We start from the raw sequence: 25,509 nt of genomic DNA, 5'->3' as shown, positions 1-25,509 counted from the left end.
TTAATGATTTTCGTTCGTATGCCTCTCCACACATAAACACACGCACACAGACACACAGGCACACACACTCTCTCGCACACAATCGTACTGTCGGAGTTTCGAAGGATAATGAACTTTTATGCGGCATGTAAACAGCTCTGGCTGCCTCTGCTTCTGCTTCTGCTTCTGCCTCTGTTTCTGCTTCCACTTCTGTTTCTGCGCAGGATTCCCCGTTTCCTGCCAACGGAGTTCTCTCTATTGATTGACTGGCCATCGACTCAATTCAATTCGATTCGATTCGACTCGACTCGAATCGGATCCATTAATTATGCATTAAAAGCTTTTTACCTTGCCGCCGGACCTGGCCTAAGTGTCCCCGATGAATAATTTATGTAACTCTGTTCAACTCCATTCGGGTCCTGTCCTTTTCCTGGCCGTTGTCGCTGTCACAGGAGGAGCAATCGGAAAAAAGCCGCCCGCACGCGACGCCAGTCGACAAACAACTGGCTTCGAGAATGTCCTGGCAACGACGAGGACAACGGCGTCCTCGTTGCTGTGTGCATTGTGTGGTGGGTGGTTGGGTTGCTCGATGCCTGCTACAACGGTCGGATGGTGGGAGGTTGTCTGCCCCCTGCCCCTGCCCCTGCCTCGCCGCTGGCGTCGCGCCATCATGGCCACTTTTTATGATTTGTTGTGAAAATGTATGCAGAGGAAACAGCAAACAGGAAAAAAAAAGAAGCAGCAGCACAAGATGCTGCTGGAGAGACGAACGGAACACAACAACAAAAGGATAATGGAGAGGGGAAGGGGGAGCAAGCTAAAAATCTGCACCAAATGGCGACGAAATGCTGAGTCCCACACAGATACTCGATACAATACATGTCCGTATCTGCATCTGCACATACATATGTGTGCGGCTGTATGGCTGGATGTGGGGAAAACAACAACACAGGAGGAAGCAACACAATGCGGCTCACAAATATGGAACCAGTGTGCTCCACTCCTGGCTACTTTTCCTGGGTACCAACTAATCTTTATAAGGGTATTGCTGTTAACACACGGGACCACGAACTGCTGACTTTGTCCCACTTCCTTTATCGAACCTAAACCTAATTTACCTCTGTATATTCCATGTCTTATGCACCTAGCTGTAGCTAGCTGTACAGTATATTATCAGTATATATTTTATTAGCTCTATATTATCAATTCCAGTTATTTTTCCATTGCATTTCTGGTCACAGTATTTTACAATCTGTTTTGCTACTCACTACTGCCATTTCTTCTTAAGCTTCCATCCCATCCGTGGCTATCAACACCACCCCGAGTGTATCCCCCACTCGCATCCTTCGCAATGAGGAATCGACAACTGCTAGTCGCGTGCAATATTGTTGTCGCTGAGTCGTCGAGACACACGAGACGATGTCGTGTCTCGTAGTGCTATATGGTATATGGTAATGATATCCTATGCGCTGGAGCAAACAGAAAAACAAAAACAAAAACAAAAACATAAACAGCTACGGAGGCTACCCCGACCGAGTGGCGACGCGTCGCTCATGGAATGAATGATTTCATCCAAAGTTCTGCGACTGTTACTGCGCGAGGGTGGGCTTTCGGGCTGGCTCTTGCCACTACGTGGCACTCGTATGTGTATTGCTGTTGGAGTTGTAACTTGGTTGGTGCCAACTCTCTCTCTCAAAAATGAGGGTTATTTGCTCTATGAAATGTGAAATATGGGTTTATTATGTCCCATAAAGATGCGAGTGACACGGGTTAGTCAAAGAAAGTGAAATAATATCAGGGGCCTGGGCTGGCGGAGGCAGCGAATGGCGAAAAGTGGACGATTTTGTGAATTGGAAGAAATTACAAATGTAGCAAAGTTTTGGGCGGGGTTTGGACTGATGTACCGCCATGGGGCGGCTTGATGGAGACGGCAGCCAGCAGTGTGTGCGCTCAAGTGAGAGGGTTGATTGACAGTTTGGCATGCAGTGAGCGGTGACGATTATGCAATATGCAGGCGGAGAAAGCTGCAACTGTGTGCAATGAGGCGGCAAAAAATGGTGCACAAAAAATATTATTATTATTCCACCATTCCCAGTGCATCCCAAGCTGTAGGTACATATATTCAACTCTGAGCCATTTCAAACTGTGGATAGTATAAAACTGTAGCCTTCTAAGCTGAAAAAATTTAGAAGCCATAACTCGAAGCTCAATTTTATGTCACTTCAAACTGTAGCTGTCCTCAAACTGTACCACTCCTATAAATTTAAGACTGTAAACGATCAATGGTAGGGTTGCTCTGAAAGCTTTCAGCATTAGCAAAGCTTTAACTGTGAAACTGTTGTTTTTGAATCGTTCGATTGAAACCAGTTGCTCACAAACTTTAAAAACAGATTTCTCTCTCTCTCTCTGATTATTCCGAAGTTTCGAATTGAACTACTCGAAGCGCAACTCTCAAACTATTCAACTGCTCCTCTGCAAAAGGATCCTCTCAAACCTTCTAGCTTCGATGACTCTGAAACCCCTCATCCTGAAAGGGTTCCCTTCCCCCTAAAGCCCTAATCCTTTGTTGTGCGTCCATCAACGATAATTTAGGTCAATCATCTGCTTGACTTGCAAAAATTCCAAACTTCTGATTAAACAGAACGAAAACGGGAAATGCGAAATATGCAATTTGAATAAAAATCGCTAACAACGGGAGACAGCAGACAGCAAAAGAGGGAGAGAGAGAGAGAGAGAGAGAGAGAGAGATATAAGGTAGGAATAGAGCATGGATTATAGGGATATTATTGGGATTTCGAGGGTCGCGTGTCTGGCACATTTTTTATATGTAAGCAACCCCCTATCCCCACCCCCTGGGTGTAAATAGAACCGCAAATAATAAAAAAAAGAATGAAAGAAAAGCGAAAGCAGCTTAAAATTTATAATCCTCACTTTCACCCTTTAAGCCGCAGGCGCAGGATGTCACCCAGGGGGTAGGGAGTAAACCAGAGGCGGGGATCACAAATTGCAATTGCAAAAATGTAAATTTGCGAATTGCGAATTGCGAATCGTGAATCGTGAATCGCAAATCCTTGCGCACAATACATACTCGCGCTCTCGTAGAGCATATCAAAGCAGAGTGCCGAACAACAAAAGCTCCTTGAGGCCTGGCCTTGGGGGAATCAATGAGTCAAGGCCCCCGTTGAAATGTACATAACCATAAATAGCCCGTGGTTAAGTTGCCTTTAATTATGCCAGCTTCCCAACCTCCAACCTCCACCCTCCACCCTCCGGCCTCTTCCACGATCCATCCACAGAAAATAGCGACAAAAGACCAATTCAATTGCATTCGGTTCGAGGCAAGAGAAACTTTGATTGTCGAATGCAACGGCAGTGGCAGCGGCAGTACGAGGGGTTGATTGGTTGGCTGGTTGGCTGTTTTGGGCCCAAGGTAAGCTCGGGGGTTGGCAATCAGCCGAGTGCTCGTCATTGTGTGCGACACACTGCGCAACCTTTAACCTTTGTCCAGGCCATAGCAAGTACTGCCGTCTTTCGTCCGGCTATTGGCGCTCTGCCAAGTGATGATGATGTTGTCTCTGCTGCTGTTGCTGCTGCACATCACGTTCCGACCTGTCATAATGGTCAGCAGAAGCAGCAGCAGCAGCTATAGGAAGAAATGGTGTCAGAACAAAAACGCTTATCGACATTGCGACAAAGTTTTGGCTCCCACTGTAGCCTGTCTGCTGCCAAAGGTCGGAGTTCGATTGAGAGAGTGACTCATGCCCGCCCCCCAGTACATACCCCACATTCTGTGGAGTCAGCGAATGAAGTGAACTACCGAAAAGAACCATGCGAGAGGAGTGGCGAGGATAACTTGGATAAATGCCAGCGAAAACTGTGGAAATGAAACAAAAAGTCATACAAAAGAGAGACTGCAGTTCTTGGCAAACCAAAGAACCAAGAGACCAACCATCCGAGGGTTCTGCTCAGGCATTTCAATCAAATTATATTTATAAATAAAATAAAGTTTGTTCCCATCCCAGGCCCCCGCAACCTGCCACCAGTCGAACAACCACCCCAGAAGTTTCCCCGTTGATCCCACGTTGACCTCAATTCAAATATTTACAAGATGATAAGGGAAAATTTATTTGTCTGCTGCGGGGGAAAACTTTCTTGTCAGCAAAGTGCTACCCCCGGGAACCGCTTCCTAGTTCCCTCGCAGGCAATACATCATTTCTCCATTCCCATGAATATTTGATGGGTAAAAACAAAAGCAAAAACGGAAAGAACCCCCAAATACGAATACAAACACGAATATGAATACGAATACGAGACTCACCTGCATTTCTGGAGCTCCACCCTCGTCGCGTATGAGCAGCAAGTAGCTCTGGCCATCGATGAAGACCTCCTTCTTGAAGCGACCGCCCTCGGGCGATTCCTCCTGCATGTAGGAGCCGGTGAGGTAGCGATGGACCAGCGCCGACTTCCCAGAGTTCAGGGAGCCGACGATTCCCAGCCTCAGATCGGGCACCGATCTCGAGATCGTCCATTCCTGGCTGTTGACGAATGAATCTGTAACGGGAAAAAGAAAAATCAAATCATCATTAGCAAGGAGCGTCTAGTCCAGGGAGAAAAAACAAGTTAGCGGCGCGTAATTAGCAATCTCAGAGAACCCGTTCGCGCCGCTCTCCAAAACATCCTTTTGACCTACATGTCGCCCGGCCAAAAGTTCCCGTCGCTCCCTCCGCTCTCTTAAGAACCCATGCCCAGCACAGCCCAGCCCAGCCCATCCCATCCTCCCATCATTAGCCAGCCATTCCTCCTTATGCAAATGCCGAGTCCCTCCCAAAGCACTGGTACTGGTACCTACTCGTACATCATCCTTCGGTTGCTTGATTGACAACATAAATGTGGAATAAATGGGTGCTGAGCTTCCTTTCAATTTTCGGCAATTGTCTGCTCGTCCCTCGACGTGTGCAAACTTTTAAATTGTCAGTTTGCCTGAACACTTTTCTGATTTAAATTAGCTCATTGTCAAGTCCCAGACCCGGTCCCAGTCCCAGCCACTCACTCAGTCAGACGTAAGATATTTCAGGCCACAGTCACTGTGTCAGCTGTGTTCCCCTCTGGGCTTCAAGGTTAGAGCTGTTGCTGCTGCTGCTCCTGTTGCCATGGAATATGGTCCATAAATGGCTGGCACCTTAAGAGGAGATCTCGATATCCATGTGATCATAGCGTGCCTTGCTGGTAAGCATCGGGGAAGGGAAACAGCTGCTTTAGAGGCCAGTCCAGCAGTCATGTGCGCCAAAATGCGTGAGCCCGGGCACAGGGAAAAGCTCTCGATTATGTGTGGAAAGCCCCTACAATTTCCGCTGGGCTTCACGCCCGAGTGTAACTATCTGTTAAGCCCCGAAATGAAAACACCTTCGAGGTGCCTAAATAAATCTTCCCAAGCTGGTGGGTCTTCAGCCAACCCAACCCGAGCCATTAGATTTCCGAGTGGCTGCGATCAATTTCAAAAAGGGGCTTCAACGGTGGAAGGGGCAGGGGCAGGGGCAGGATCTTTTGAAGGGTAGAAGGAGTGACAATGTGTCTGACCAGTTGACCATTTGAGTAGTTGTTGCCTTGCCGGCGGTGCGATGATTTACTGCACCCAAGCAGGCAGGCATATACATATGTGAAAATTGCTCTATTATGAGTTCTTAAGAGTTGCTTAAGTAAACACTGAGCTGAGAAGATGGACATCGAAATCGACAGCGACATGGCCATAGACATGGACATGGATACGATACGTTTCTTGTCAGCGTCTCAAGGGGTTGCCACGGCCGGAACTTGTTTCCAGGCCGCTTGTTAATCGACTAAGGCGATGCTTGATGGTCAGGGAGGACGACAGGCCGAAAGACAAGTACTGAAATAACAAGTTCAACTGGTTTGCACTCTTACCTCTGGACCCCGCTGACCAGAGCGCAAAATTACAAATTAAAACGAAATAAATATGCCTTTGTTGTGTTTATATAATACTGGAAATACCGAAATAAATCCGAGAAAAGGAGCACATTTCAATTGTTGAATGAAATTGAAAATGATATGCGCAGCGCAGAGAAAAAATTAGCGCGGTTTTGCAATTTGCATGCCCCTTCTTCCCCTTTTTCCCCTTCTTCCCCTTTTTCCCCTTCTTCCCGTCCCAACGAGAAGAGGGTGCCAGAATGGATTTCAGATCAAACATGGCGTAGTAGTGGCAACGGCAACGGCAACGACAACTGGTTCCTCGTTCTGGTTGCTCGAATTGTAACAAATTGCGTGGATTGGTTTCTGCGTGGAACAATATCCCAGCTAATTAATGGCTCGCCATTAGCCTAAAGCGCTTAAAGTTACAAGCCAGATACAAATGCATCTTTAAGTTTGACTAATGATGTCAAACGTCTGCTGGCGATGGGATCGGGATCGTTATCGGGATCGGGATCCGAATCGGAATAGCGATCGGCTTATGTGTGAAGTTCAAACCGCCAGTCCCAGTCCCAGTGCCAGTGCCAGCCCCGGGGCGAGTCACACACGAAACACAACCCCTTTTTTCCCCGCTGTAACCATCGCTGTAACTCTCGGGGGCAGGGCGGGAGGGGGGCATCGTCTTTATCTCTCTGGGATCGTAACTCAAACGCATGTCAAATGTCGCCTCCGTTGTCAAAATTCCCAACATAATTACGTATGCAAACTAGCTGCGACCCGAAAGACATTCGATTTCTAAATATTCCATTTCTTGAGCGTTTCTTGTGCCTGGCTCTAGCCCGGGATCTCCCTCTCCTGATACTTACGGGGAGAAAGTGTCCGTGTTTGTTGTGCGAGGAAGGGGTTTGTGTTGGGATTGTTTTTTACTGTTTGTTTGTATTTATACTCTTTTTGCCATTGAGGGGCGATAAGAAGGCTGCCCATTCCATCCCATCCCATCCCATTCTGTGTCCCGGATTTACAGCTATTGATGTGGGTTAAGCATTTTAATTAGCGAACAATATGAAAATTTCATTTCCCTTCTTTGGAATTGGAAACATGTTTCCTTAGCAACCAGCTGAGCTGACCCTACGACCCCCCCAAGACTTGAAGATACACATACATACATATGTAGATAGCTTAGTTTTATGATGACTGACAGCAGCTGTAAGCGAAGCAAAGCGAGACAGACAGAACCAGGCTGAGTTTTATCACCTTGAAGCGTGCCATCCATCTCATCTACCAGGGAACCAAACTGATATGCCCAGGCACTTCGTATGTCCTATTCGACCAGGACCAGGCGCCAAGGATTCCCATAAAATGTTTATGGCCGTTTAGTCGTTACGGTAGCCGCAACTGTCATTGCTTTAACCTTTACGACTCCTCCACGGAAAGGGACAGCAAATAGAACTGTTAAACGTTTTAGAATTCCAGACAAAAATACCTCAGTTGGAGGCATCAGAGACACATCTGGATAGGCCACTGGAATTATAAATGGAACAAGCTGCAAAAGAGAGACTGGCCCTGAGTGCAGATTACGGGAGACCCCGAACCGCAATTTACGCTAATTTGATGCCACAAATGATCCCCTTCCCTTCCCGCTGGCATCCATCCTCTTGTGCTTAGCCATAGAAATATTCAAAATATTCCACGGATGTTTTGATCCCTAAAAATGGTCAAATAATGTGATTTTAATAAGCCATAACCAAAATAATGGAATATTATTCCATTTGGCTCGCCTTTCATGGACTGGTGAATAGATCTCCGGCATAAATCATCATAGGAGTTGCATACATACTCGCGCGCTCGTATTTGCATTGGCCCACGAAAACCTACGAAAATATTTAGGTAGGAAAAGGCTGGCTGTGTCGACAGAGTGTCCAAGAGTCCAGCCGAAGGAGAGAGGGCAAGATCTGGCCATAAATCAGGCCCGTGTTCAGCCATGAGCCACGCTGTGTTGGCGTTCGGTTCCTTCTACCTTTCTTCCTCCGTCCGTTCGTTCGTTCTTATGCTCATTTCCTATGTAGGACGAGTGCACATCTGCTCCAAAATCTGATTTACTTTCTCTTTGTTTCGCCTGCCGTTTGTTTTTGTCCAGAGATCGGTGAAAGAAGATCACAGAAACTGGTGGCAAAGTTGCAAGCAAAAACGAGAGACAGAGAGAGTGAGAGAGAGAAGGCCTTTTCCTCCTCATCCTCAATCCTCACCGTCTTCTTTTTCGACTCAACAAAGGCAAAGAAAATTAGCAAAGCCCACAAATGATACGAAGCAAAAAAAAAAAAAAAGGGCGATCGCACAAACAAGATTACAAGAGGAGTAGGCGAAAGAGGATGAGAATGGGAATGGGGACTAAGAATGAGAATGAGGAGGATGTCGCCGACAGGAAAAGGTAACTAAAATAAGGAATAAATAAGGTGAAAGAGTCTCGAGAGGCCTTGGCAATGCTGTTAAATTATTTACAGAACTGTAACGATATTTTGAAAATACATGTAGGTTGTGGCGCTTAATTCTAGTAGGAGATATCCTTTAAAGCTTATCCCTAAACGCCAGAAATACCTTTGCGCAAACAGTTTCATTTGGCCATTAATTACAACGCAAAACAATAAGCTGAACGTACCCCATCTAAGGCATCGCTCTTCCAACTGTTGCCCCCCTTGGCCCGACAGAGACGGTAGATAGAAAAGTTCTGCACGAATGATTGCGACACTTCAAGGTCCGAGCTGGGGCTGGGGCTGGGGCATCATCAGCGTCACGCAATGTGAGAGGAGGGATGGGTGCGCCTCGGTTACGTGGATGGATACAGACGTACATACCTACGTGCGATACACACGAGAGTACGAATACTCCTTCCTAGCGGAATGTGTCTGCTTCTGACAGATAGATTCGACTCGTGTGTCACGTGCAGGCGGTACTTCGTATGAAGATTCTGTTCAGTCCCTGAGCAATCCACATGACTTCATCGGCCAAAAATCCAACAGAACAGTAGGAATTGACACACAAATTCACGCATCATTAGCAAGCGCGCAAACAAACAAATAAACAGATGGGAACGAGTAATCATGCAGGCATATACATACATATGTGCAGGGGAGTGGGGACTGAGCATAGGAGGGAAGATCTCCTCGGATCCGGACTCGGACTCGGGGGCGATCAAGTTCGTGTACAGAAGACAACAACATGTGTTGGAATTTGATAAATTGGATCCAAAGGCGGGTCGGATGATGGCAAAATTGAATCAATTTGCTGTCCAAACAACACACAGTTGAAGGTCAATCCACACGAAAGAGAGGATGGAAGATGGAACTCCGGAGGCCACGCCCCGAGCAATTCAAAGGGTTAAAAGACCTCCCGATCCCGTTCGACCCTTAAGGATGCTCTGTCATTGGCTCAAAGATTCCTCTCCTCAGGTAATAAAGCATCTTTGCGCCGCAGATCTTCAATGTCGTTCTCCATTTTTATTCAGCAAGAAACTTGTTCTCAGATCAACTCCAATGCATATGTGTAGATGTGTGGTATGCATCTGCATAGACAATTTCTTTGTTCATTTTATTTTGTGTGTCGCTTATCAGCTTTGGAGCCAAATTGAATTTTTGTTGTGTGTCGAAACTCATTTATCATTCGGCACAGGAAAACGTAGAGTTGCAAAACATGCGGCAGTAAAAGCCACAAAAGTAAATAGAGAAACAAATCGTTCTGCCTTCAGCTATAATTCCTTATCTTTCCCACGTGAAACCCCACATCCATATAGGGCTAGAGGCGTAGGCTCCTCTTATCGTCTTCAGAGTCAAGAGTAAAGGCAATTTGCCTTATGGCATGTGTCTTGGTATTCGAGCAATTAGCAAAGTGCATTCAGAAGGCAGTCCAGTAAATGGAACTCTTAGGTTGAGGTACATTCTTAGGTACATTCGAATGTAGAAGTAATCCTTCAAGTGCGCGTTCGGGTGGGTTCTCGGCGGGTCGAAGATCCCAAGAACACAATCTTATCGAATGAAATCTAATCAAAATCGTCTCCTATTCGTTTGAATTGTGCGAGTCTTTAACCTTACTCAATAGCTGAATAAACGAACAGAGTGAATCATCTATCTGTACGGATTTTCCAATCCAGAACTCCGATTAAAGCCTTGAGCCAAATTTGAATTTCTTGCACAAACCCAAAGCGATTAAATGTCAAATTTATGACATGACTCTGCGCAAAGATCATCTTACAATTATACAAGAAAAAAAGAAAAAAGAAAATCCAATACGTTTTTTTTTTCACTTTTCCCCTTAAATTTTCCTTCATCTCAATGAAGGTTTTTTTTTTTCATTAAAAAAAAAAGCGCAAAAAAAGACACCCGGCTGGAAAGATCCTTTCGAGTCAATCAAAGGTCGACAATAGATAAGGCAAGTGAGAGCCCAGGACATGCAGGCGCAGGAGCAGGAGCAGGACATCCCCTGGTGGTTGGTTGCTTGCTCCTCCATCCTTCAATCCTCCCATCCTACGGTAGCGCACAGTACTCTCGCACTCGCACTCGTACTCTATTAAATATGACATATTTATGAAGTGTCAGTCGCGAGACAATGGAAGAGGAAAATCTGGGGAAGAAAGCCGCCACGAGAGAATGAAAGGTAGGCAAAGAAAGTGCAATGGGAAATGGCATTTTCTGGCATTTTTCCTGGGATTCCTACTCTTTTTTGTCAGCTGCTGTGGCTGCTGCTGCTGCTGCTGTTGGGCCGATGTCTGGCCATAAAATCAAATAGAATTAAATTCAATTCGTATTTGTGTTTAATATTTATGCGGTGAGATTGTCGGTGATGAGCATTTGATTGTATGTGCATATTTCGGGGTCTGTCCTGTGTGCTCCCCCTCCACTGCTGACGTTTCCTTTCTTTCTTTCTTTCATTCCTTTCTGTGGTTACGGGGGGGACTTGCAAAAACATTAAAATTGGGAAAAACTTCCATAAATTGTCTGAAGATTTCCGTAGATCATTTGTGTCCCATAAATTTAGCTTCAATTAAATCGATTTCGAACGGTCCGGCGCCTCATTAAAGACCTCACCGACGAAGAAGAAGCGCAGATGGTTCTGCCACGGTGTTGCACGAACCACGATCCACGACCGACCGACTGACCAGCTGACTTTTTCCTTTCTTTTCCGCTTTCCCAGTCGGATCGGTCAAGCGCAACAAATTATTAAATTGCTCACTTTTACTTTTGCTTATTCTGCTTCTCTCACGTTCTGTGCATCCTGCAACGGTGTCGTCTCTGGCGTGGCAGTGGCTGTGGCTGTGGCAGCCTCCTTAGCAGTAGTTGCAGTAGTTGGCCGCGCTGGTCAGTACCTAGAAATCTCATCTCATCTGCCTTTGTCCGGGGACCAGCTCCTCGTTTACATCTTTTCTCTTTCTTTTTTTCCAGAGCAAAAATGATTATGATGCCCATTGTTCTCGGAGGCCTCATCCATTACAATCTTATTTATGGGCATACGCAGACGTACATACGTACCATACTCGTGAGTATATGGGTGTTTGAGTGCGAGTGTCACAGAAACAGGCGGCGGTCGTCGTGTGCGTTCGTACGAGTACACACTGTTGGCAAATGGCAAATGGAAAATGGCAAATTTGTTGCATTTTTCCCAGAGTTTTTGCCACCAATCAAAGTTTTCGTCTCGTCCGTAGGTGTTTACCTCCCAGTCGCCCAGTCGGTCTCCGAGTCTCCTTGCCCCACTGTCTGTCTTCTGCGGTTCAATGACTTCGTTGGCCATTAGCTCCATGTGTTGCTCTGCTGTTTGCTGTTGTTGCCACACACGGAACGGATTACAGAGCCACTAACTGGCAGTAAGTCATACTGCTGCTATCAGTCATACGCCAATGCACGCGTCCGTCCGCCTGGCCCCAGAAGCGGCTATTGAGTTACACCCCGCAACAGGGTTCAGGCCGGGGAAGCTCTTCAAATCCTTACCTCAGATTATAGGCATAATGTTACAGGTATTGCTAAGGAGAATATATATAACCACCATAAGGATATCCCATTCAAGGCCGACACAGTGTGTTCACAGAATAATAGCTTCCCCACGTTTATCGCTCATATCAAACGGCAATCTCTAGTTCTTTAGTAACTTTAATGATTATTTATACCTTCGTATAGCCAACATTATTTTATGGTTCTTGTGATGGTAATCTTGAGACAAGCGACCCGCAGCATGCTGTAGGACAGTGTAGATATCAGCCACACACACTCCCAGCCTCTCCAGCAGCAGACAGATCATAACAACCCACAAAGAAACCGAAAATGCGGATGGATGGGGGGATGAGAGAAATACACAAAAAACAACCGTGAACCGGTTATGTTGTAAGACTCATTCGATGTTCGATGTAAGATCCCCCCAGCCCCACTCCCCCACCCCTCCATCGAGAGGAGAATCACTTGAGTGTGACTGAACTTTTGGCAAAAGGAAGAATGTAATAAGGGAAATCGGGATGGGGCCTTCGGCATCGACAGAAGAAGAGAACCTTGGAATTGCCAATGTAAAAATTATGCTGGAATTTCATTATTATTACATACTATTATTGTTGCTGTGTCATAGAAGGGAGCTGCATGCCGCGTGCCCCATGCCTCCATCAACAATTTGGCGGTGTCAACGGTGTCCGCATTTGAATTTCAATGGGCATTAAAGCATAGATTGAAGCGAAGCGCAGGGCAGGGCAGGGACAACCTAAATAAGAACTTCCGCTTTTGTGTCAGTGTGGTGTGTGTGTGTGTGTGTGTGTGGCGTTGCCATATACAGGAAAAACTATGAAAAATAGTGGGACGGAGCTGCGCTTTTGGGATTTTACTAGACAAAGGGCCCTGGGGCCCTCCAACCGGGAACCCAACTGAACCGAACCGAACCGAACGGAACCCAAACAAAGCAATAGCCCAATCGCCATCCCACCTACCATATCATATGTACATCTGTATGTTTGTGTGTATTTATGTATATGGTCAACGGGCTACTCAAAATTCAATTTTCGATCTGCTGCGTTCTGTTTAGATACACTTTGCATTCTGAACGGAGTTTGACCAATAAACCCTGCCTCTCTCTCCCTTCCTCGCTGGCACTTGGCACTTATTTGGGGAGAAAACTCCACCACACTCCATGGAGGGAAGACTCGCTGGCGCATTGGTGGTGGATATTGTTCGGCTTTTAGACGGATATATATTTCTGCTTTCTGTTTTCCCAACAAGTGTCCTTCCAACCACTGCGTGAGCCTCGGTCTCGGTCTCAGTCTCAGTCTCAGCCAGAGAGGCGGAAGCGGCGCTCGAGACGTGTCGTTTGTCATCTAATTTGCATATTTTCCAAGCTATTTTCTCATTACACTTAAAATGCATTTACATATTTTCCATTTTCCTGCGGCATTTGACAGGTTGAGAGGTGGAGGGGCAGTGCAAGAGTCGTCTTCGAATGATTTAATTGAAAATACGCAAATTGTTTTCGTTGGGGAGAAAAGTGTCGAAATAAATTCGAAATTATTCGAGAGGTTTCTTCGGTGTTTTGGGCTGGGAAAACGTTTCTTAAGTTTCGTTTTAGGTTGGGTTGGATTTGTTTGTTATGCTTGAAAGCACCTGTGGGTACGTCCTACGAGCATTTTCCCAGGCTTACTTTCATATGTGTTGTGGAATAACTTTCGGATACAAGAGACGGAGCTGAAGGCAATGATAACAGATTGCAGCTGAACCTTAAGAGGAATAGAAAATGCTAACAGACAACAGCTTCTCTTCTTTGTAAACTTCTCAATAAAACAGTAAATATATGTTCCATCTGCCTTAAACCATGACTAGGCTGACAAGGGAACCAGAGCCCATGCCTCATCTTCCGACCATTAATAATAATATGATATTACCATCTTTGATAAAGACATCATAAAAGAGATACGTACGTACATATGTACGTAGGAAATTATCATGCGACGAGTATCTTTTTTAAGTACCGAGAGAGCGATCATAAAACTTCATTAATTACATGTTGTCGTCCTAAGTTTTCGCTTTTAAACAGACAATGTGGAAAATGAGAAAAAGAAAAACGGTTTTGGCCAGATAATTACAAGGGGCGTGTAGCGGTAGAGAAGAGTAAGAAAAGGTGCATTTTCGGTTGGGTCTAAGCGCCGCGGCGACGCGTGCGGCAAGGCAGCCACAAAGATCTCATGGTATATTTGACACCATTTAAAGAGCGTACCATAGACCATATAGAGAGGCCTCTCGTTTGGCTGCGACCGTGAAGTGGAGAGTGATTAATGGATTGCTCAATAGAACCGCCGATCGATGAACTCCTCCCCTGCGCCGATCGCTGCGCGTGCCCCTCTTGAGTGCCTCTCAAAGACTCTCGGATGGTGTCAGATCCGAGAGTGACAATTCGAATGATTCGATGACTCAAGTGCTGGCTCTGACCAAAATCAGAGACGAAACTAAGAGTCTCTCGGCCTGTCTGTGTCTGCCTTTTAAGGTTTGCCAAATGCTGATCTATGTTTGTTCGAGACGGTCGTGAACAGTGGGCGTTGGGTTAATTAGTGTGGGCGGATCATTAAAATTCAGACGGCGAATGCTGGGACTTCATCGCTCATCTCATAAATGCTGGAGTCGCAGTCAGAATTTGTGGCCATTAATTAGGGGCACGCGTGAGAGTATTGAGGAAGTCTCTCTCTCTCTCTCTGTGGGCTTCAGAGGTCACATGTCACAGCAAGTGGGAGGGAGGCTGCAGAGCTCTGACAATCAATGGATTTACTCCCATCTTACTCCATGATCTACACACAAGAGTGAGGTCACCTCCTCCGCTCTCCAAGTACATCCATCCCGACCCAACCCCGAGCAGAATGTGTCATGATCTCATGTGCTCATCAGTCATAGATATCCATCTCCGAATAGATACAATATACACTCGTTTTATTCGTACTCTTAGCCGAATGAAACCCGTTCACGTTCACACATTCAGTCTTGTGTACCATTGGCAAACAGAACTGCGTTTTAATTTCATTTAAACGTTCTAGCGTTTCAGCGTTGTGTTTGTGTTTGTATTTGCTGGGGCCAAAATGTGTTAAATGTATTATTTTGAACGGTGTTGTTGACTCTTTGTTCATCTTCCTCGAGCTTCCGAGCTTCGAATGATATAAAAAGTTGAAGTATACAAAAATGGAGGCAAGAGAACGAAAACGAAAACAAAATCAAATAAAGACGAATACACAAAGCATAAAATGTGTGGCGCGGCAGAGAGATTGTGGGAGAGCGTTAAGAGGAACTGTCTATTCAGATAACATATATCTTTTGGCTACTATATCAAATCCGAAGTCTGCCCGCGTCTGACGTCTGCGACATTTGCAAGGATTGGGGGGTGGGAATGCTGCCAAGGTCTTTCAAAAGTCATAGATCTGACACCTGAATTGGAGTTCCCTTCGCTGGGATATCTACTATATCGGGGAATGGCAGGAACTCTTATCTGTGCTCCCCGCTCCCCGCTCCACCGCCTATCAGCTGAACAAAGAGCGAACTCAATTAAGTAAAGCCACGTTAATGAACGGAAATAAATACATGGAATACTTATTACATACGAGTGAGTATTTATTTATAAGCAAAACGCACACAAAAACACAAAAAGAGAGAGGAAATTTGCTTGTTATCTTATCAATGCCCCACTGAGGGCCCCCACAAACAACAGCAGAGTACGCAAAAAACAATATGTACTCGTATATTGAAACACTTGTGTATAATGGGAATCGAATCCGAATGGATTCCGAGTAGAAGTACTCGTAAATAAACTTTAGAGAAAAATGTGGCGCAGCAGGAAAAGTGCATAGAGAAATATAAAATAAGATGCCTAGTGGAAAACCCTGTAAGAAGCGGATAGAATCGAGCTTAGAATGAGTACTTAAAATATGTATTTTCCATATTTAATGATTCATACCCCCAAAGCAACAAACACATACATACATACATACGAGTGGATCACAGTGAATCCATTTATAATCCCTCACATATCGCTACCGATCAATCAGGTGTAATCTCCCTGGCAGATCTCTTCGGCCCAGAATCAGTTGACACATTTCCCTAACCCCAACACGTACCGCAGCGCTATGTGGCGGACACTTAACACTAAACAAGACAACCCGAGAGGCAGAGAAGGAGAGATCCCAAAAGATAAGTTAGGACCGAGGCGAGACAACGCCTTAGCACTTGGCACTTGGCACATCTTCCCATCTCTGTCACTCACTCACTCACTCTCTCTCTCTCTCTCTCTCCCCGTTTGACGTCATTAAGTGGCATTGGTTGCAGTGTGTCAATGCTTCCCACCTTCATTCCGCCCCATAGCCATCGCCTGCACGTGTACCCTTGCGAATCCACCTGACACTGACCAAGAATCGGGGACCCGCATTCTTGTTTCGGGAATGTAATCGATAATTGCATGCTAAATGCCAAATGCCAAGCACGGGGGGAACGAGCCACAAATAGCCTCAAACTTTGCTTGTTTGCCGTTGTCACGGCTACACTGCGACTGGAAGGAAGTCAATGCCGAAATATACAAATGTGAGTCAGTGTTACAATGAGGCCTTTCCCTTCCTTCTATCGCCAGAAATTGTGATATTCCTCCTCCCATAACTTTCGCTCTCTACTCTTTTTCTTCTTTTTTTATCGACCTTTCACTCTTGGTCGCATGGCTATTCGACAGCGCCTCTTTGATAGAAGAAACAAAGGGGGGAAAGGAAAGGGAAAACATTTTGCAAACTTTACATGTAATTTTGATGCAAAAAATAAGACATAATGTTGCCATAACTTTGGCATAATAGACCCTAGACGGCGGATGATGGGGAGAGGAGACCGCAGTCGGAACTGAGGAAGTCTCAATGGGAAACTGTGTCAGATTGCATTATATTCGCTGTGGATGTGGATGTGGCTGTGGCTGGGGCGCGTTACAACACCACACCAGCGTTTGCCTCACACTTTGACACATGACACGCGATGTGCCATATCCGAAAGGTTATTTTTGTTATAATGGAAACGGAATGGCAAACACAGAAATAAATACAAAAGTCTACTTGGACTGTTGCACATTAAATGTTTTAATAAAGCTTAAGGCAAGGTCACCGCCTAACGATTTTCTTGTTTCATATTTCCATTTTCGACTGATGTAATTAACGAAAGTGCACCAAATGTTTTTTGGTTAAATGATCTGTGAGTTATAATGAACTAAGCATTAGATATTTCTCAAATGGTTTCATTAATGGAGTGGCGAAATATATAGATGTGTGTGTGTGAAAGGTCACAAGGTGGGCACTTAAGGTGGGATGTTGAGAGGTGTACAATATAGTAAGTGTTCCGGTTTCCTAGTGATACGCTTTGAACCGCCCTACTTAATGCTATCCGCTCCACGATGGTCGCTTTACATCGACACTGTACCTCACCTGATTTGCGTTTCTCGGAGCGGTCGGGAACCACCAAGCTCTTGGCCCGCTTCACCCTCAGAGAGCGTCTCCTGATGGAGCGAAGAAAGGCTTCGGGCATCCTGGAGAACCGCTGCGGCGTCTCGGGGGCCTTGGTGCGCTCGGGCAGGAAAAAGTTCTTGACTGCCAGCATGATCGAAGAGTATCTGACGATCTACTCTGCTGTTGAAAGGTACTCCCTTTGGGGATTTTCTTTTCTTTGGTTTGTCTTTGTTTTCGCTATGGGGGCGGGGGCGCGGGCGTTTGTGTTTGTGTTTTTGCGCGTGTTGGCAATGAAAAGTGTTTTCGCTATTTCTTAGTGGGCTTTTAGCTTTGCTTTGTTTGTTTGTTTTGTTTTTTTTGTCTAGTGTAATCCTTTCTGTTTTCGCGTATTTCCACGGCGAGTATCTGCATCTATTTATACGATATGTGCACTTATTGGCTTCCTCGGCCACATCTTGGCAACTTGTTGGGCTCGGCGAGAGATGATGAGCGGCGTTGAATTTGCATTTTGCATTTAGCACATCAATTTGTGGTACGAGTATGACTAACACTTTCGGTCACTTTGTATTCATTTATTTCATAAAAAAACACTTTATTTGTATTTTTATGAGTGACGACACCGATTCACCGCAATTTATTTTTGTTTATTATTGCTGGCCCCTGGCAGTATATTGTAATCCAGAAAAAATACGCGAAATCATACGCGGCGGCCCTAACACTCGGAAACGGTAACGAAAACGGTCCGCTCTGCACGTCCAAATCGACCGCTGTCTGAGAAACGAATGAGTACGAATGAATGTGAATCAACACTGAATGGGAGAGCGCTAACATTGCGCTAACAGTGCGCTAACTGTGGGCTAACAGCGACATGTTAGGCGGCAGCAGCTGTTGCCACGTGCTGTTAACAGCTGTGGCACGAGGCAGGTAGAAACAAGAGAACTGTCGCTTACAGCTTGTTGCTGTTTCTGTGCCCAATACGTACAATCGAAACATAATACTTCTGCTTCCGTCCACAGCAGCGGAAGCCACCTACTGCTACTTGGAAGCTTATCAAAAAAAAAGAAAAAAAAGTAAATGAATGAACAAGAAATTGCACAAATTCCAGAGGAGTAGGGGAACATTTGACCTGGTGCTAATCGTTGCAACGCAATTTCTGCCTGATTCAATGTTTTATAAATAAACATTTGCATTAACTTTATTATTAATTATTCCAGCAAAACGAATACTCCTTCAAAAATGATAAGCTTTATCGTGGCAGAAAAATGTTAATGGAAGATGCCAGATAAAACGAGTATGAAACTAAGGGTACTGAACATTTAGTATACGTACACTACGATATGATTGGAATTGGTTGGCAATTAGTCGACAGCCTTTCTTACAATTTTGAATCATTTTTGTGTGCTGCTAAAAGTGTACAGCCAATAAGCAAAATCTAGATGTTTTGTTAAACCATTGCTCCAAGTTTTAGGAACTTTGAGCAACTAACAACAGAAATTAAAAATGGTTGCATTCTTTAATGCATCCACAATTTTATGTAGTTCCTATTATTATTATTATGCGGCTCGTAGCGCATTATCTAGGTGTAAATGAATCTCTGTTACCTCCACTATGAATCTGTAATCAAACTCCTTCTGTAGCTGCCTTTACATTAGCAGTCCCATACCAACCAACCGATCAAAATCGGTTTAAATCGACACACACACACACCACCACACATTCCCTGATAAGATTAGCAAGCAGCAAGAGAGCTATGTAAAGGCCAAAGAGCGAACAGAAAAACAAATTGTTATTCGTTTTGGGGATGATATGAGAGCGAGAGAGAGGGAGGGAAAGAGAGCAAACATCATACGGAAATCAAAATGCAATAATAAACATTTAGTACGCGGCGGCTGTTGGCTGTTGCTGTTGTTGCCAATGATGATGATTTTGTTGCCAATGATGATGCTTGGGGGATACTCGTGGAAGACCTGTGCAACTCCACCGCCTCACTTCCCGTCTGAATCGGCTCCCAATCTGGGCCCCCGGTGGCCTGCATCAGCGGCAAATGCAGACAGACACCGTTTTGTGGTTATTGTGGCTATAGTACCCTTGCCGAGGATATAACTGATTTTCCCAGATGTTTGCAACGCTGAAACAAGCTCAAATAAACTTAGTAAATATATGTAGATGTAGCTATAGCTGTTGATCATTCAAATGTGTAAGGTAATGGGAAGGGTATCTATAGTTCGTATGCTACAGTTCCGATGTTATCCTGCTGTCTTGTTTTTAGTTGGGGTTTCGGTTAGTGGGCCGCTCGGGGCTGCTGGTGTGTTTTGCTGCGAGTTTACTTCCTATACAGAGAGAGAGAGAGGGAGAGGGTGAGAGAGAGACGAGATGATGCTGGCGGGGACGGTGACTCGAACATGTGCTCACAATACGAGTATACATTGGTATTATCGGGCAAGTAATTTGTCGATTGTTGTTTTATGCAATGTGCGATGAACACAGTACGAAATTGTCTGTGAAATGAAAGGGGGAACAGGGAGCTGGGGGGCTGGGAGGATGCCAATAAAAAGTGGAAGTGAAATGGAATCAAGTTGTGAACGCAATCAGGTGTGGAATATTGGCTGGAAACTCTTTGCTTCCGCTTTTAAAGAGATTTCTGCGAGACATATCCAACGGATACTGCAACTTCATATCTACGTTTGGTATGATTTCGCACCTCATCAATGATAAGGTTCCGTAGGTCATTTAATCTCACATTTAAGATCTATCACGAGCGAAGTAACCTCCCCTTTATAACCATGTAAATGGTAACCTTTTGTTGAATAACAAAGTGCAGTTCGCTTTCAGATTACATCTCCCACAATCGCATAGATTGGCCCTAAGCGCGCGAATCCCAAAAGCGACACGTGAACTGCATTATGAGCACTGTGTGCTCCATAATTGGACACGCTCGCCGACTCACTTATCGGGGCCACACGCCGCACTTTACGGCTACGAGTACCAACGCAAGAAAAGAAGAAAAAGAGAGGAAACCAACCCAATCCGAATCGGAACTGGAATCGCAAGCGGGGACACACTTTGCGACTTAATTAGACGACATCAGCGTCGCGCGGCGACATTGAAATACAAAGCAGCCAAGAAAATGTTGAGCATGGGATGGGAGGGCGGAGTACAGTCATTGACAGCACGACATCGCACGCGATTGCAGTGGCAGCTCTGCAGGAGAGTGGGTGGTGGGTGGTGGGTGAGGCAAACCACCCCGAGGGGAAAACTATGCAGGAACAGGAGCCGGGAGCAGTAATACTCAGCAGGGTGCGGCTGCTACCGTACACACTTTTTTATGGAATTTTAATGGAATTTCTAATCAACCTGCGACACAAGACGTCGCGGCGGCGGCACACCCCGTCTGGGTCGCACCCCCGCACAAGGAGCATTCCAGGGGCCAGACTTGCCCAGATTTCGCACTGACGCATGTTGCACACGAACCATGCGTCCTGCGTCCTGCGTCCTGAGTCCTGTCCTCCCCAGCCCAGCAGAGGGTTGGTTGCACTTGTGGGTGGGTCTGCCCTTCGGCATTTGCGACACTTTCCGTTTCAATTGTCCCAGTTCTGGCTGGCCCCTGTTTGTTCCGTATGAAATCATCGAGATACAAAACACCAAAAAGTTACATTAATGACGTTAATAAAATTGCTGTTTGCTGTGCTTTTAAGGGTTAAAAGTTTTCAATCTAGTGCTGCTCCGTCCCCGTCCCCTTCCTCTTCCTCTACACCCCCCTCTCGGCAACCAGCCCGCGGGCTAATTGTGACTCGAGGGTGCACTGGGTCGCCGTGGCTTTGGGGTGTTCTCAGTTCTCAGTTCCCGGTTCCCCCATCCACCGACTAGCAGGGCAATTCGTTAGCAATTTTAATTGCTAGCAATTGTTTCAGGCAGGGGTGCACATTGTCCTGGGGGAGGGGGCTACTAATGAAATATCTTACAGGATTCGAATTAAAGAATTGAAAACTAAAACTGGAAACTAAAATACAAGAAAGAGAATTTCACTTGATACTACCAAAAGAACTTTGCCAAGTCGAGAATATAATACCCCCTTTTGCGACTACTTCCCTGATATTCCCCTGAATGGGAGTACGGGTACGAGTATGTGCAAACAAATTAGGCATCCCTCGCAGGACCATGGCTAACCGCGAATCCTGCACCCTGCACCCCGCACTGACATTTGATACTCGCACTCCTCACCCGCACCCGCACCCACTCGGAGAGCTTGTTGGGCAAATATTGCAGGGCTTATCCGGGTTCATCATGGATGACTTTAACACAATATACAGAATACAGAGGGTTGGGGTGTTGCCCTCAGATGCGATTTGTCACAACCCATGTACGAGTACGAGTACGAATATTGCAGAGGGGAACTTATGACAACCCATTCATTTGATTTAGTTGAGTACATTTACTGCCTATTTGAATATTTGATATTCTGACTCGAGTGGAGGAGCAGCACCATAGAGGGAAGGGAGGGAACTACTACTGCCCGTATGCCTCATTTGAGGAGGAGGAAATAAAATGATGGAAGAGCTTTTTTTGTGGTCCCAGGTGGCATGATTCATGATTTATTCCAAAATTTCAAATGTGTGTTCCTCTGGGCATATGATGATTGTATATCTATTTATAAAATATGTATCTTAAATTATCTGCAATGAATTGACACACAGATTAGGAATAAATTGCGTAATATGGATTTACAAGAAGGGATTACAAAGGTATTGAAGCTCAAAGGAACTCTAACCCCTCTTGGAAATAATTAAATTTCTCATCCTTTGGCAAATCTATTCAATACCCATCAGCATCCTCATCCGCAGCTAATTTCGTATTCATAATTTTCATAATTTGCATGGAAAGTCATTTTAGAGTTTTCACCCTTCCCTTGCCCAACCCCCTCCACATTCTCCATGGATGCAATTACAAGCGAATTAGTTCTCACGCCCAAATGCGCTTACAGATTGGCCATGGACATAGCCATAGCCATAGCCATAGCCCGCCAGCAGGGATGGGGCTGGGGCATTCTTACACCTCATTCTCTTAAACCCTTCGCCATAATTAATAATTCATAATTTTAACCGAAATTCCCTGTTCCTTCAGGTTTTGCTACCGGCACCGCCACACACTACGAGTATCTGCCATTTGCCAATTTCAAATCAGGAGCAGCGTAATGAAGCGTGAACCGCTTCAAGGAACATTTGCGAAATCTGTGAGGTCCATGAAATTGCTCAAGGATAGAGGATGCTCCCTCCGCTTTTCCTTGCCATAATTTTCCACTGAGATGTGACATAATTATTAGGGTAAAAAAATAAAACCCTTCATTGCAAAAATGAAAAAGAAAATTAAAAAGAATATGGTTGGTCTTCGCCTTCGTCTTCCTCCCTTCCCCTTTCCCCTTTTCCCTTCCGCGTTCACGTTGAGATCGCTGTCTGTGGACATAATCAACGGTGGCTCTTCCCTGCTGCCCCCCATTGCACTTTTACGCAAATTGAGTTGATTAATTTAAATGTGGAGACCAGGGAGATACACATGGCATCGAGTATATCGAGAGGGATCTGGCGGGGGCTAACTTCGTTGGCCAAAGGGCAAAATTGCAGACGGCAGAAAATCAATAATTTTAATGGCCCTTCCCGTGGAGGGAGATTCCCCCATCAAATGCAGGCCCATGAATACGAGATACATACATACATACATACTTATAAATATATATTCATTCATGTGTCTGTGTGTCTGCGCTTGTTAATGCAAATATGTTAAGTACTGGGGCCAGTGGGGAGCCAGCCCAAGCTGCTGGTGGAGCCAACTGGAGCGCAGTCCCTCTTGTCGTCTCCTGGAGGCCTTATCACAGAAAAGAAGTGAAAAACTTAGTTGAGGGAGTCGCCTAAGGCAAGAGGCAGTCAAATTGAATTTCGTGTTTCAAATAAAAAGATTCCCCAAACGGAGGAAGCGAATCCCAACCGAAATTCGAAGATGTCAATACCCTGGGAAGTAAGCAATGTGCAATATATTTATGTTCTATATGTATATATGACTCCGAGGAGATCCTTTGGTTCGGAGATGTCCTTAAACTCCAGAGTATTCCCTAAAGTTCTGCTTTTCAAAATTTGCTACTTCTTTTCGCTTCCTTTAGCCCCGCGGCGGCTGCTCCCCTCCGTGCAAATAGACGAGACGAGCGATTGCTGTCGAGTCAGCCCCGAAATATCAAGAAATATAATTATAAATATGCAAGTGAGTATTTTTTTCTGCGATTCTCGAAACAATTTAATTATTTTCGCTTTCATATGCAAAATGCTCAATTATTTACATACGTAAATTCAACAAGAACACATCTGACGCAAGTTCCCAGCAACTGAACTGAAAACAGAAGAGAACAGAGAACAGAGAATGGAATGGGGACTGGCGACTGGGGCTTTGGGGCTTTGGGAGGTACTACATATATGTATGTACTCGTAAATTGTTCTTATCCAGGGTCAGTGGGTGAGTGGCTGTGGCTGTGGCAGTGGGGAACGCTGTTTTGGCCCTTGTATTTATTTTGAATTTTACTTATTCTGTGTTTATTTATTTCTGTAAAGAAATCACCAGCAAAACATGTTCCCCCCGCCCCAACTACGAGTATTTGTTGACGGATAAACATGCGAGTGCGAGTGCGTGTGCGTGTAGGAGTGTGGAAAATATCCGAGTAAATTGTGAAAGATTCGATATGCGATACATCCATCCATCATACGCGGGATACGCGAGAGTCTAAAATTAGATACATTTGTGATAATTGAATATGGCCAATGGTGCTCGTAATTGAGTTCAACGCATTGGGTTACATGAATAATGAATATTCATATGCATGGCCTGCTCCATGGGGTTCAATTCGTTTAAGATTCCAGCGGGCAAAAGTTGTGGGAATCGAATTAGAGAACCATTCCAACAAAGTAGCCCTTTCCCTGGGTACAAATCATTTCTGGAGACTCCTAATTTGGACATAGTTCAGTTGTAACATCTACGAATGTCGATCCTGCCTACACGTCACATATCCCTATCCATATCAAAGAACTTTCCGAACTTAAGCTTGTACGAATCCCCTGGCAAAGGAAAATAAATTACATTTTCACATATACGACGTTTTTTGGGTGTTTCTCCATCAGATCTCGGAGTACAGGACAAGGCACGCTCGAGTGATTTTTCTTCTGCGTCCAGGTCAGGGGTCAGATCGGAAAACGCACTAAGTAGAGGTAGAGGAATTTCGCAGGAAACAAGATCAAATAAAAATGTTTGCAATATTTTTGGACATAAATTCAATTTCGTTCTTCTCCGTTTTTTGGCCCAATAATTTTGAGGGGTGGAACTGCAAATCCTTTTTGTTGCGAAGGATGCTCTCCTTAGGGATGAAGATCCTTAAATGGCGTGCAAAATTTAATATTGAAAAAATGATTTTGACATTTTAATGCGAATTGCCATCTTTCTGCGATATGTTTTATGTGGTGTTGTGAGATCAGATGACGGTTTTATGATCGCATTACCAGAAAAGGGAACCATAGTCCAGAGCTGTTCACTTTTTGCCCAGGTTCTCAGGGCATTTGATGCGGTTGTCCCTCCGGCAATTTATTTATATAAGAGAAAATGTTTATGGGATGTCGGATTCTGCTTGGGATAATGGCTGAGATCATTCACTAAGCTTACGCTCTGAGTCAGACATTGGCAGTGAATTAAGAGTCGAGTGAAATTCACTTTTGGGATGACTTTAGTCGTGACTGTAGTCTTTTCCGATCTCTGACTAAGTGGTTGTGGCAATCGATCGATGATGCTTACCTGCAAAAAAAAAAAAGAAGAAAAAAAGAGAAGATAGATGGTTTTAGTTCATGGGAATATATCAATCTTTCAATGTAATAAATTGCTGTATATTATTCAACAAATCGGGAATGAATATCTTCCATTCTCGAATGAATCCATCCGCACACAGTTTTCCACGGACAGCAGACAGCAGCCAGCGCCCGCCGTAACCTAAATCAACAAAGGAAATTGCCAACAAATTGCCCTAAAAAGAAAGCAAATTTTCCAATTTCCAGCAAAAGAAAACCCATTTTTCATGCAAAAATCTAAGTCCAGAAATTTATGTGCGAAAAACGGAT

General features: G+C 44.9%; 1 protein-coding gene across 3 annotated transcripts in view; it reads right to left on the bottom strand.

Annotated features, from left to right (window-relative positions):
• Positions 1-25,509, bottom strand: part of LOC111075808 (centaurin-gamma-1A) — a 62,792-nt gene that overhangs the window by 4,458 nt on the left and 32,825 nt on the right. The window contains exons 1-2 of one of the 3 annotated variants that reach the window (XM_041595323.1): positions 17,348-18,136; positions 4,298-4,530 (exon numbers count right to left, since the gene is read on the bottom strand). In XM_041595323.1, coding sequence (XP_041451257.1) covers positions 4,298-4,530; positions 17,348-17,519 — 405 coding nt within the window. In that variant the 5' untranslated portion in view covers positions 17,520-18,136. Of the gene's footprint in view, positions 1-327; positions 435-4,297; positions 4,531-17,347; positions 18,137-25,509 lie in introns of those variants that run through there. The other 2 variants (XM_022369298.2, XM_041595324.1) reach the window with 2 other exon arrangements.

This window comes from Drosophila obscura, unplaced genomic scaffold (assembly GCF_018151105.1).
Source record: "Drosophila obscura isolate BZ-5 IFL unplaced genomic scaffold, ASM1815110v1 contig_46, whole genome shotgun sequence".
Classification (NCBI taxonomy): Eukaryota; Metazoa; Arthropoda; class Insecta; order Diptera; family Drosophilidae; genus Drosophila; species Drosophila obscura.
Note: the sequence above shows the minus strand (reverse complement) of the source record. Positions and strands in the feature narration are given on the sequence as shown.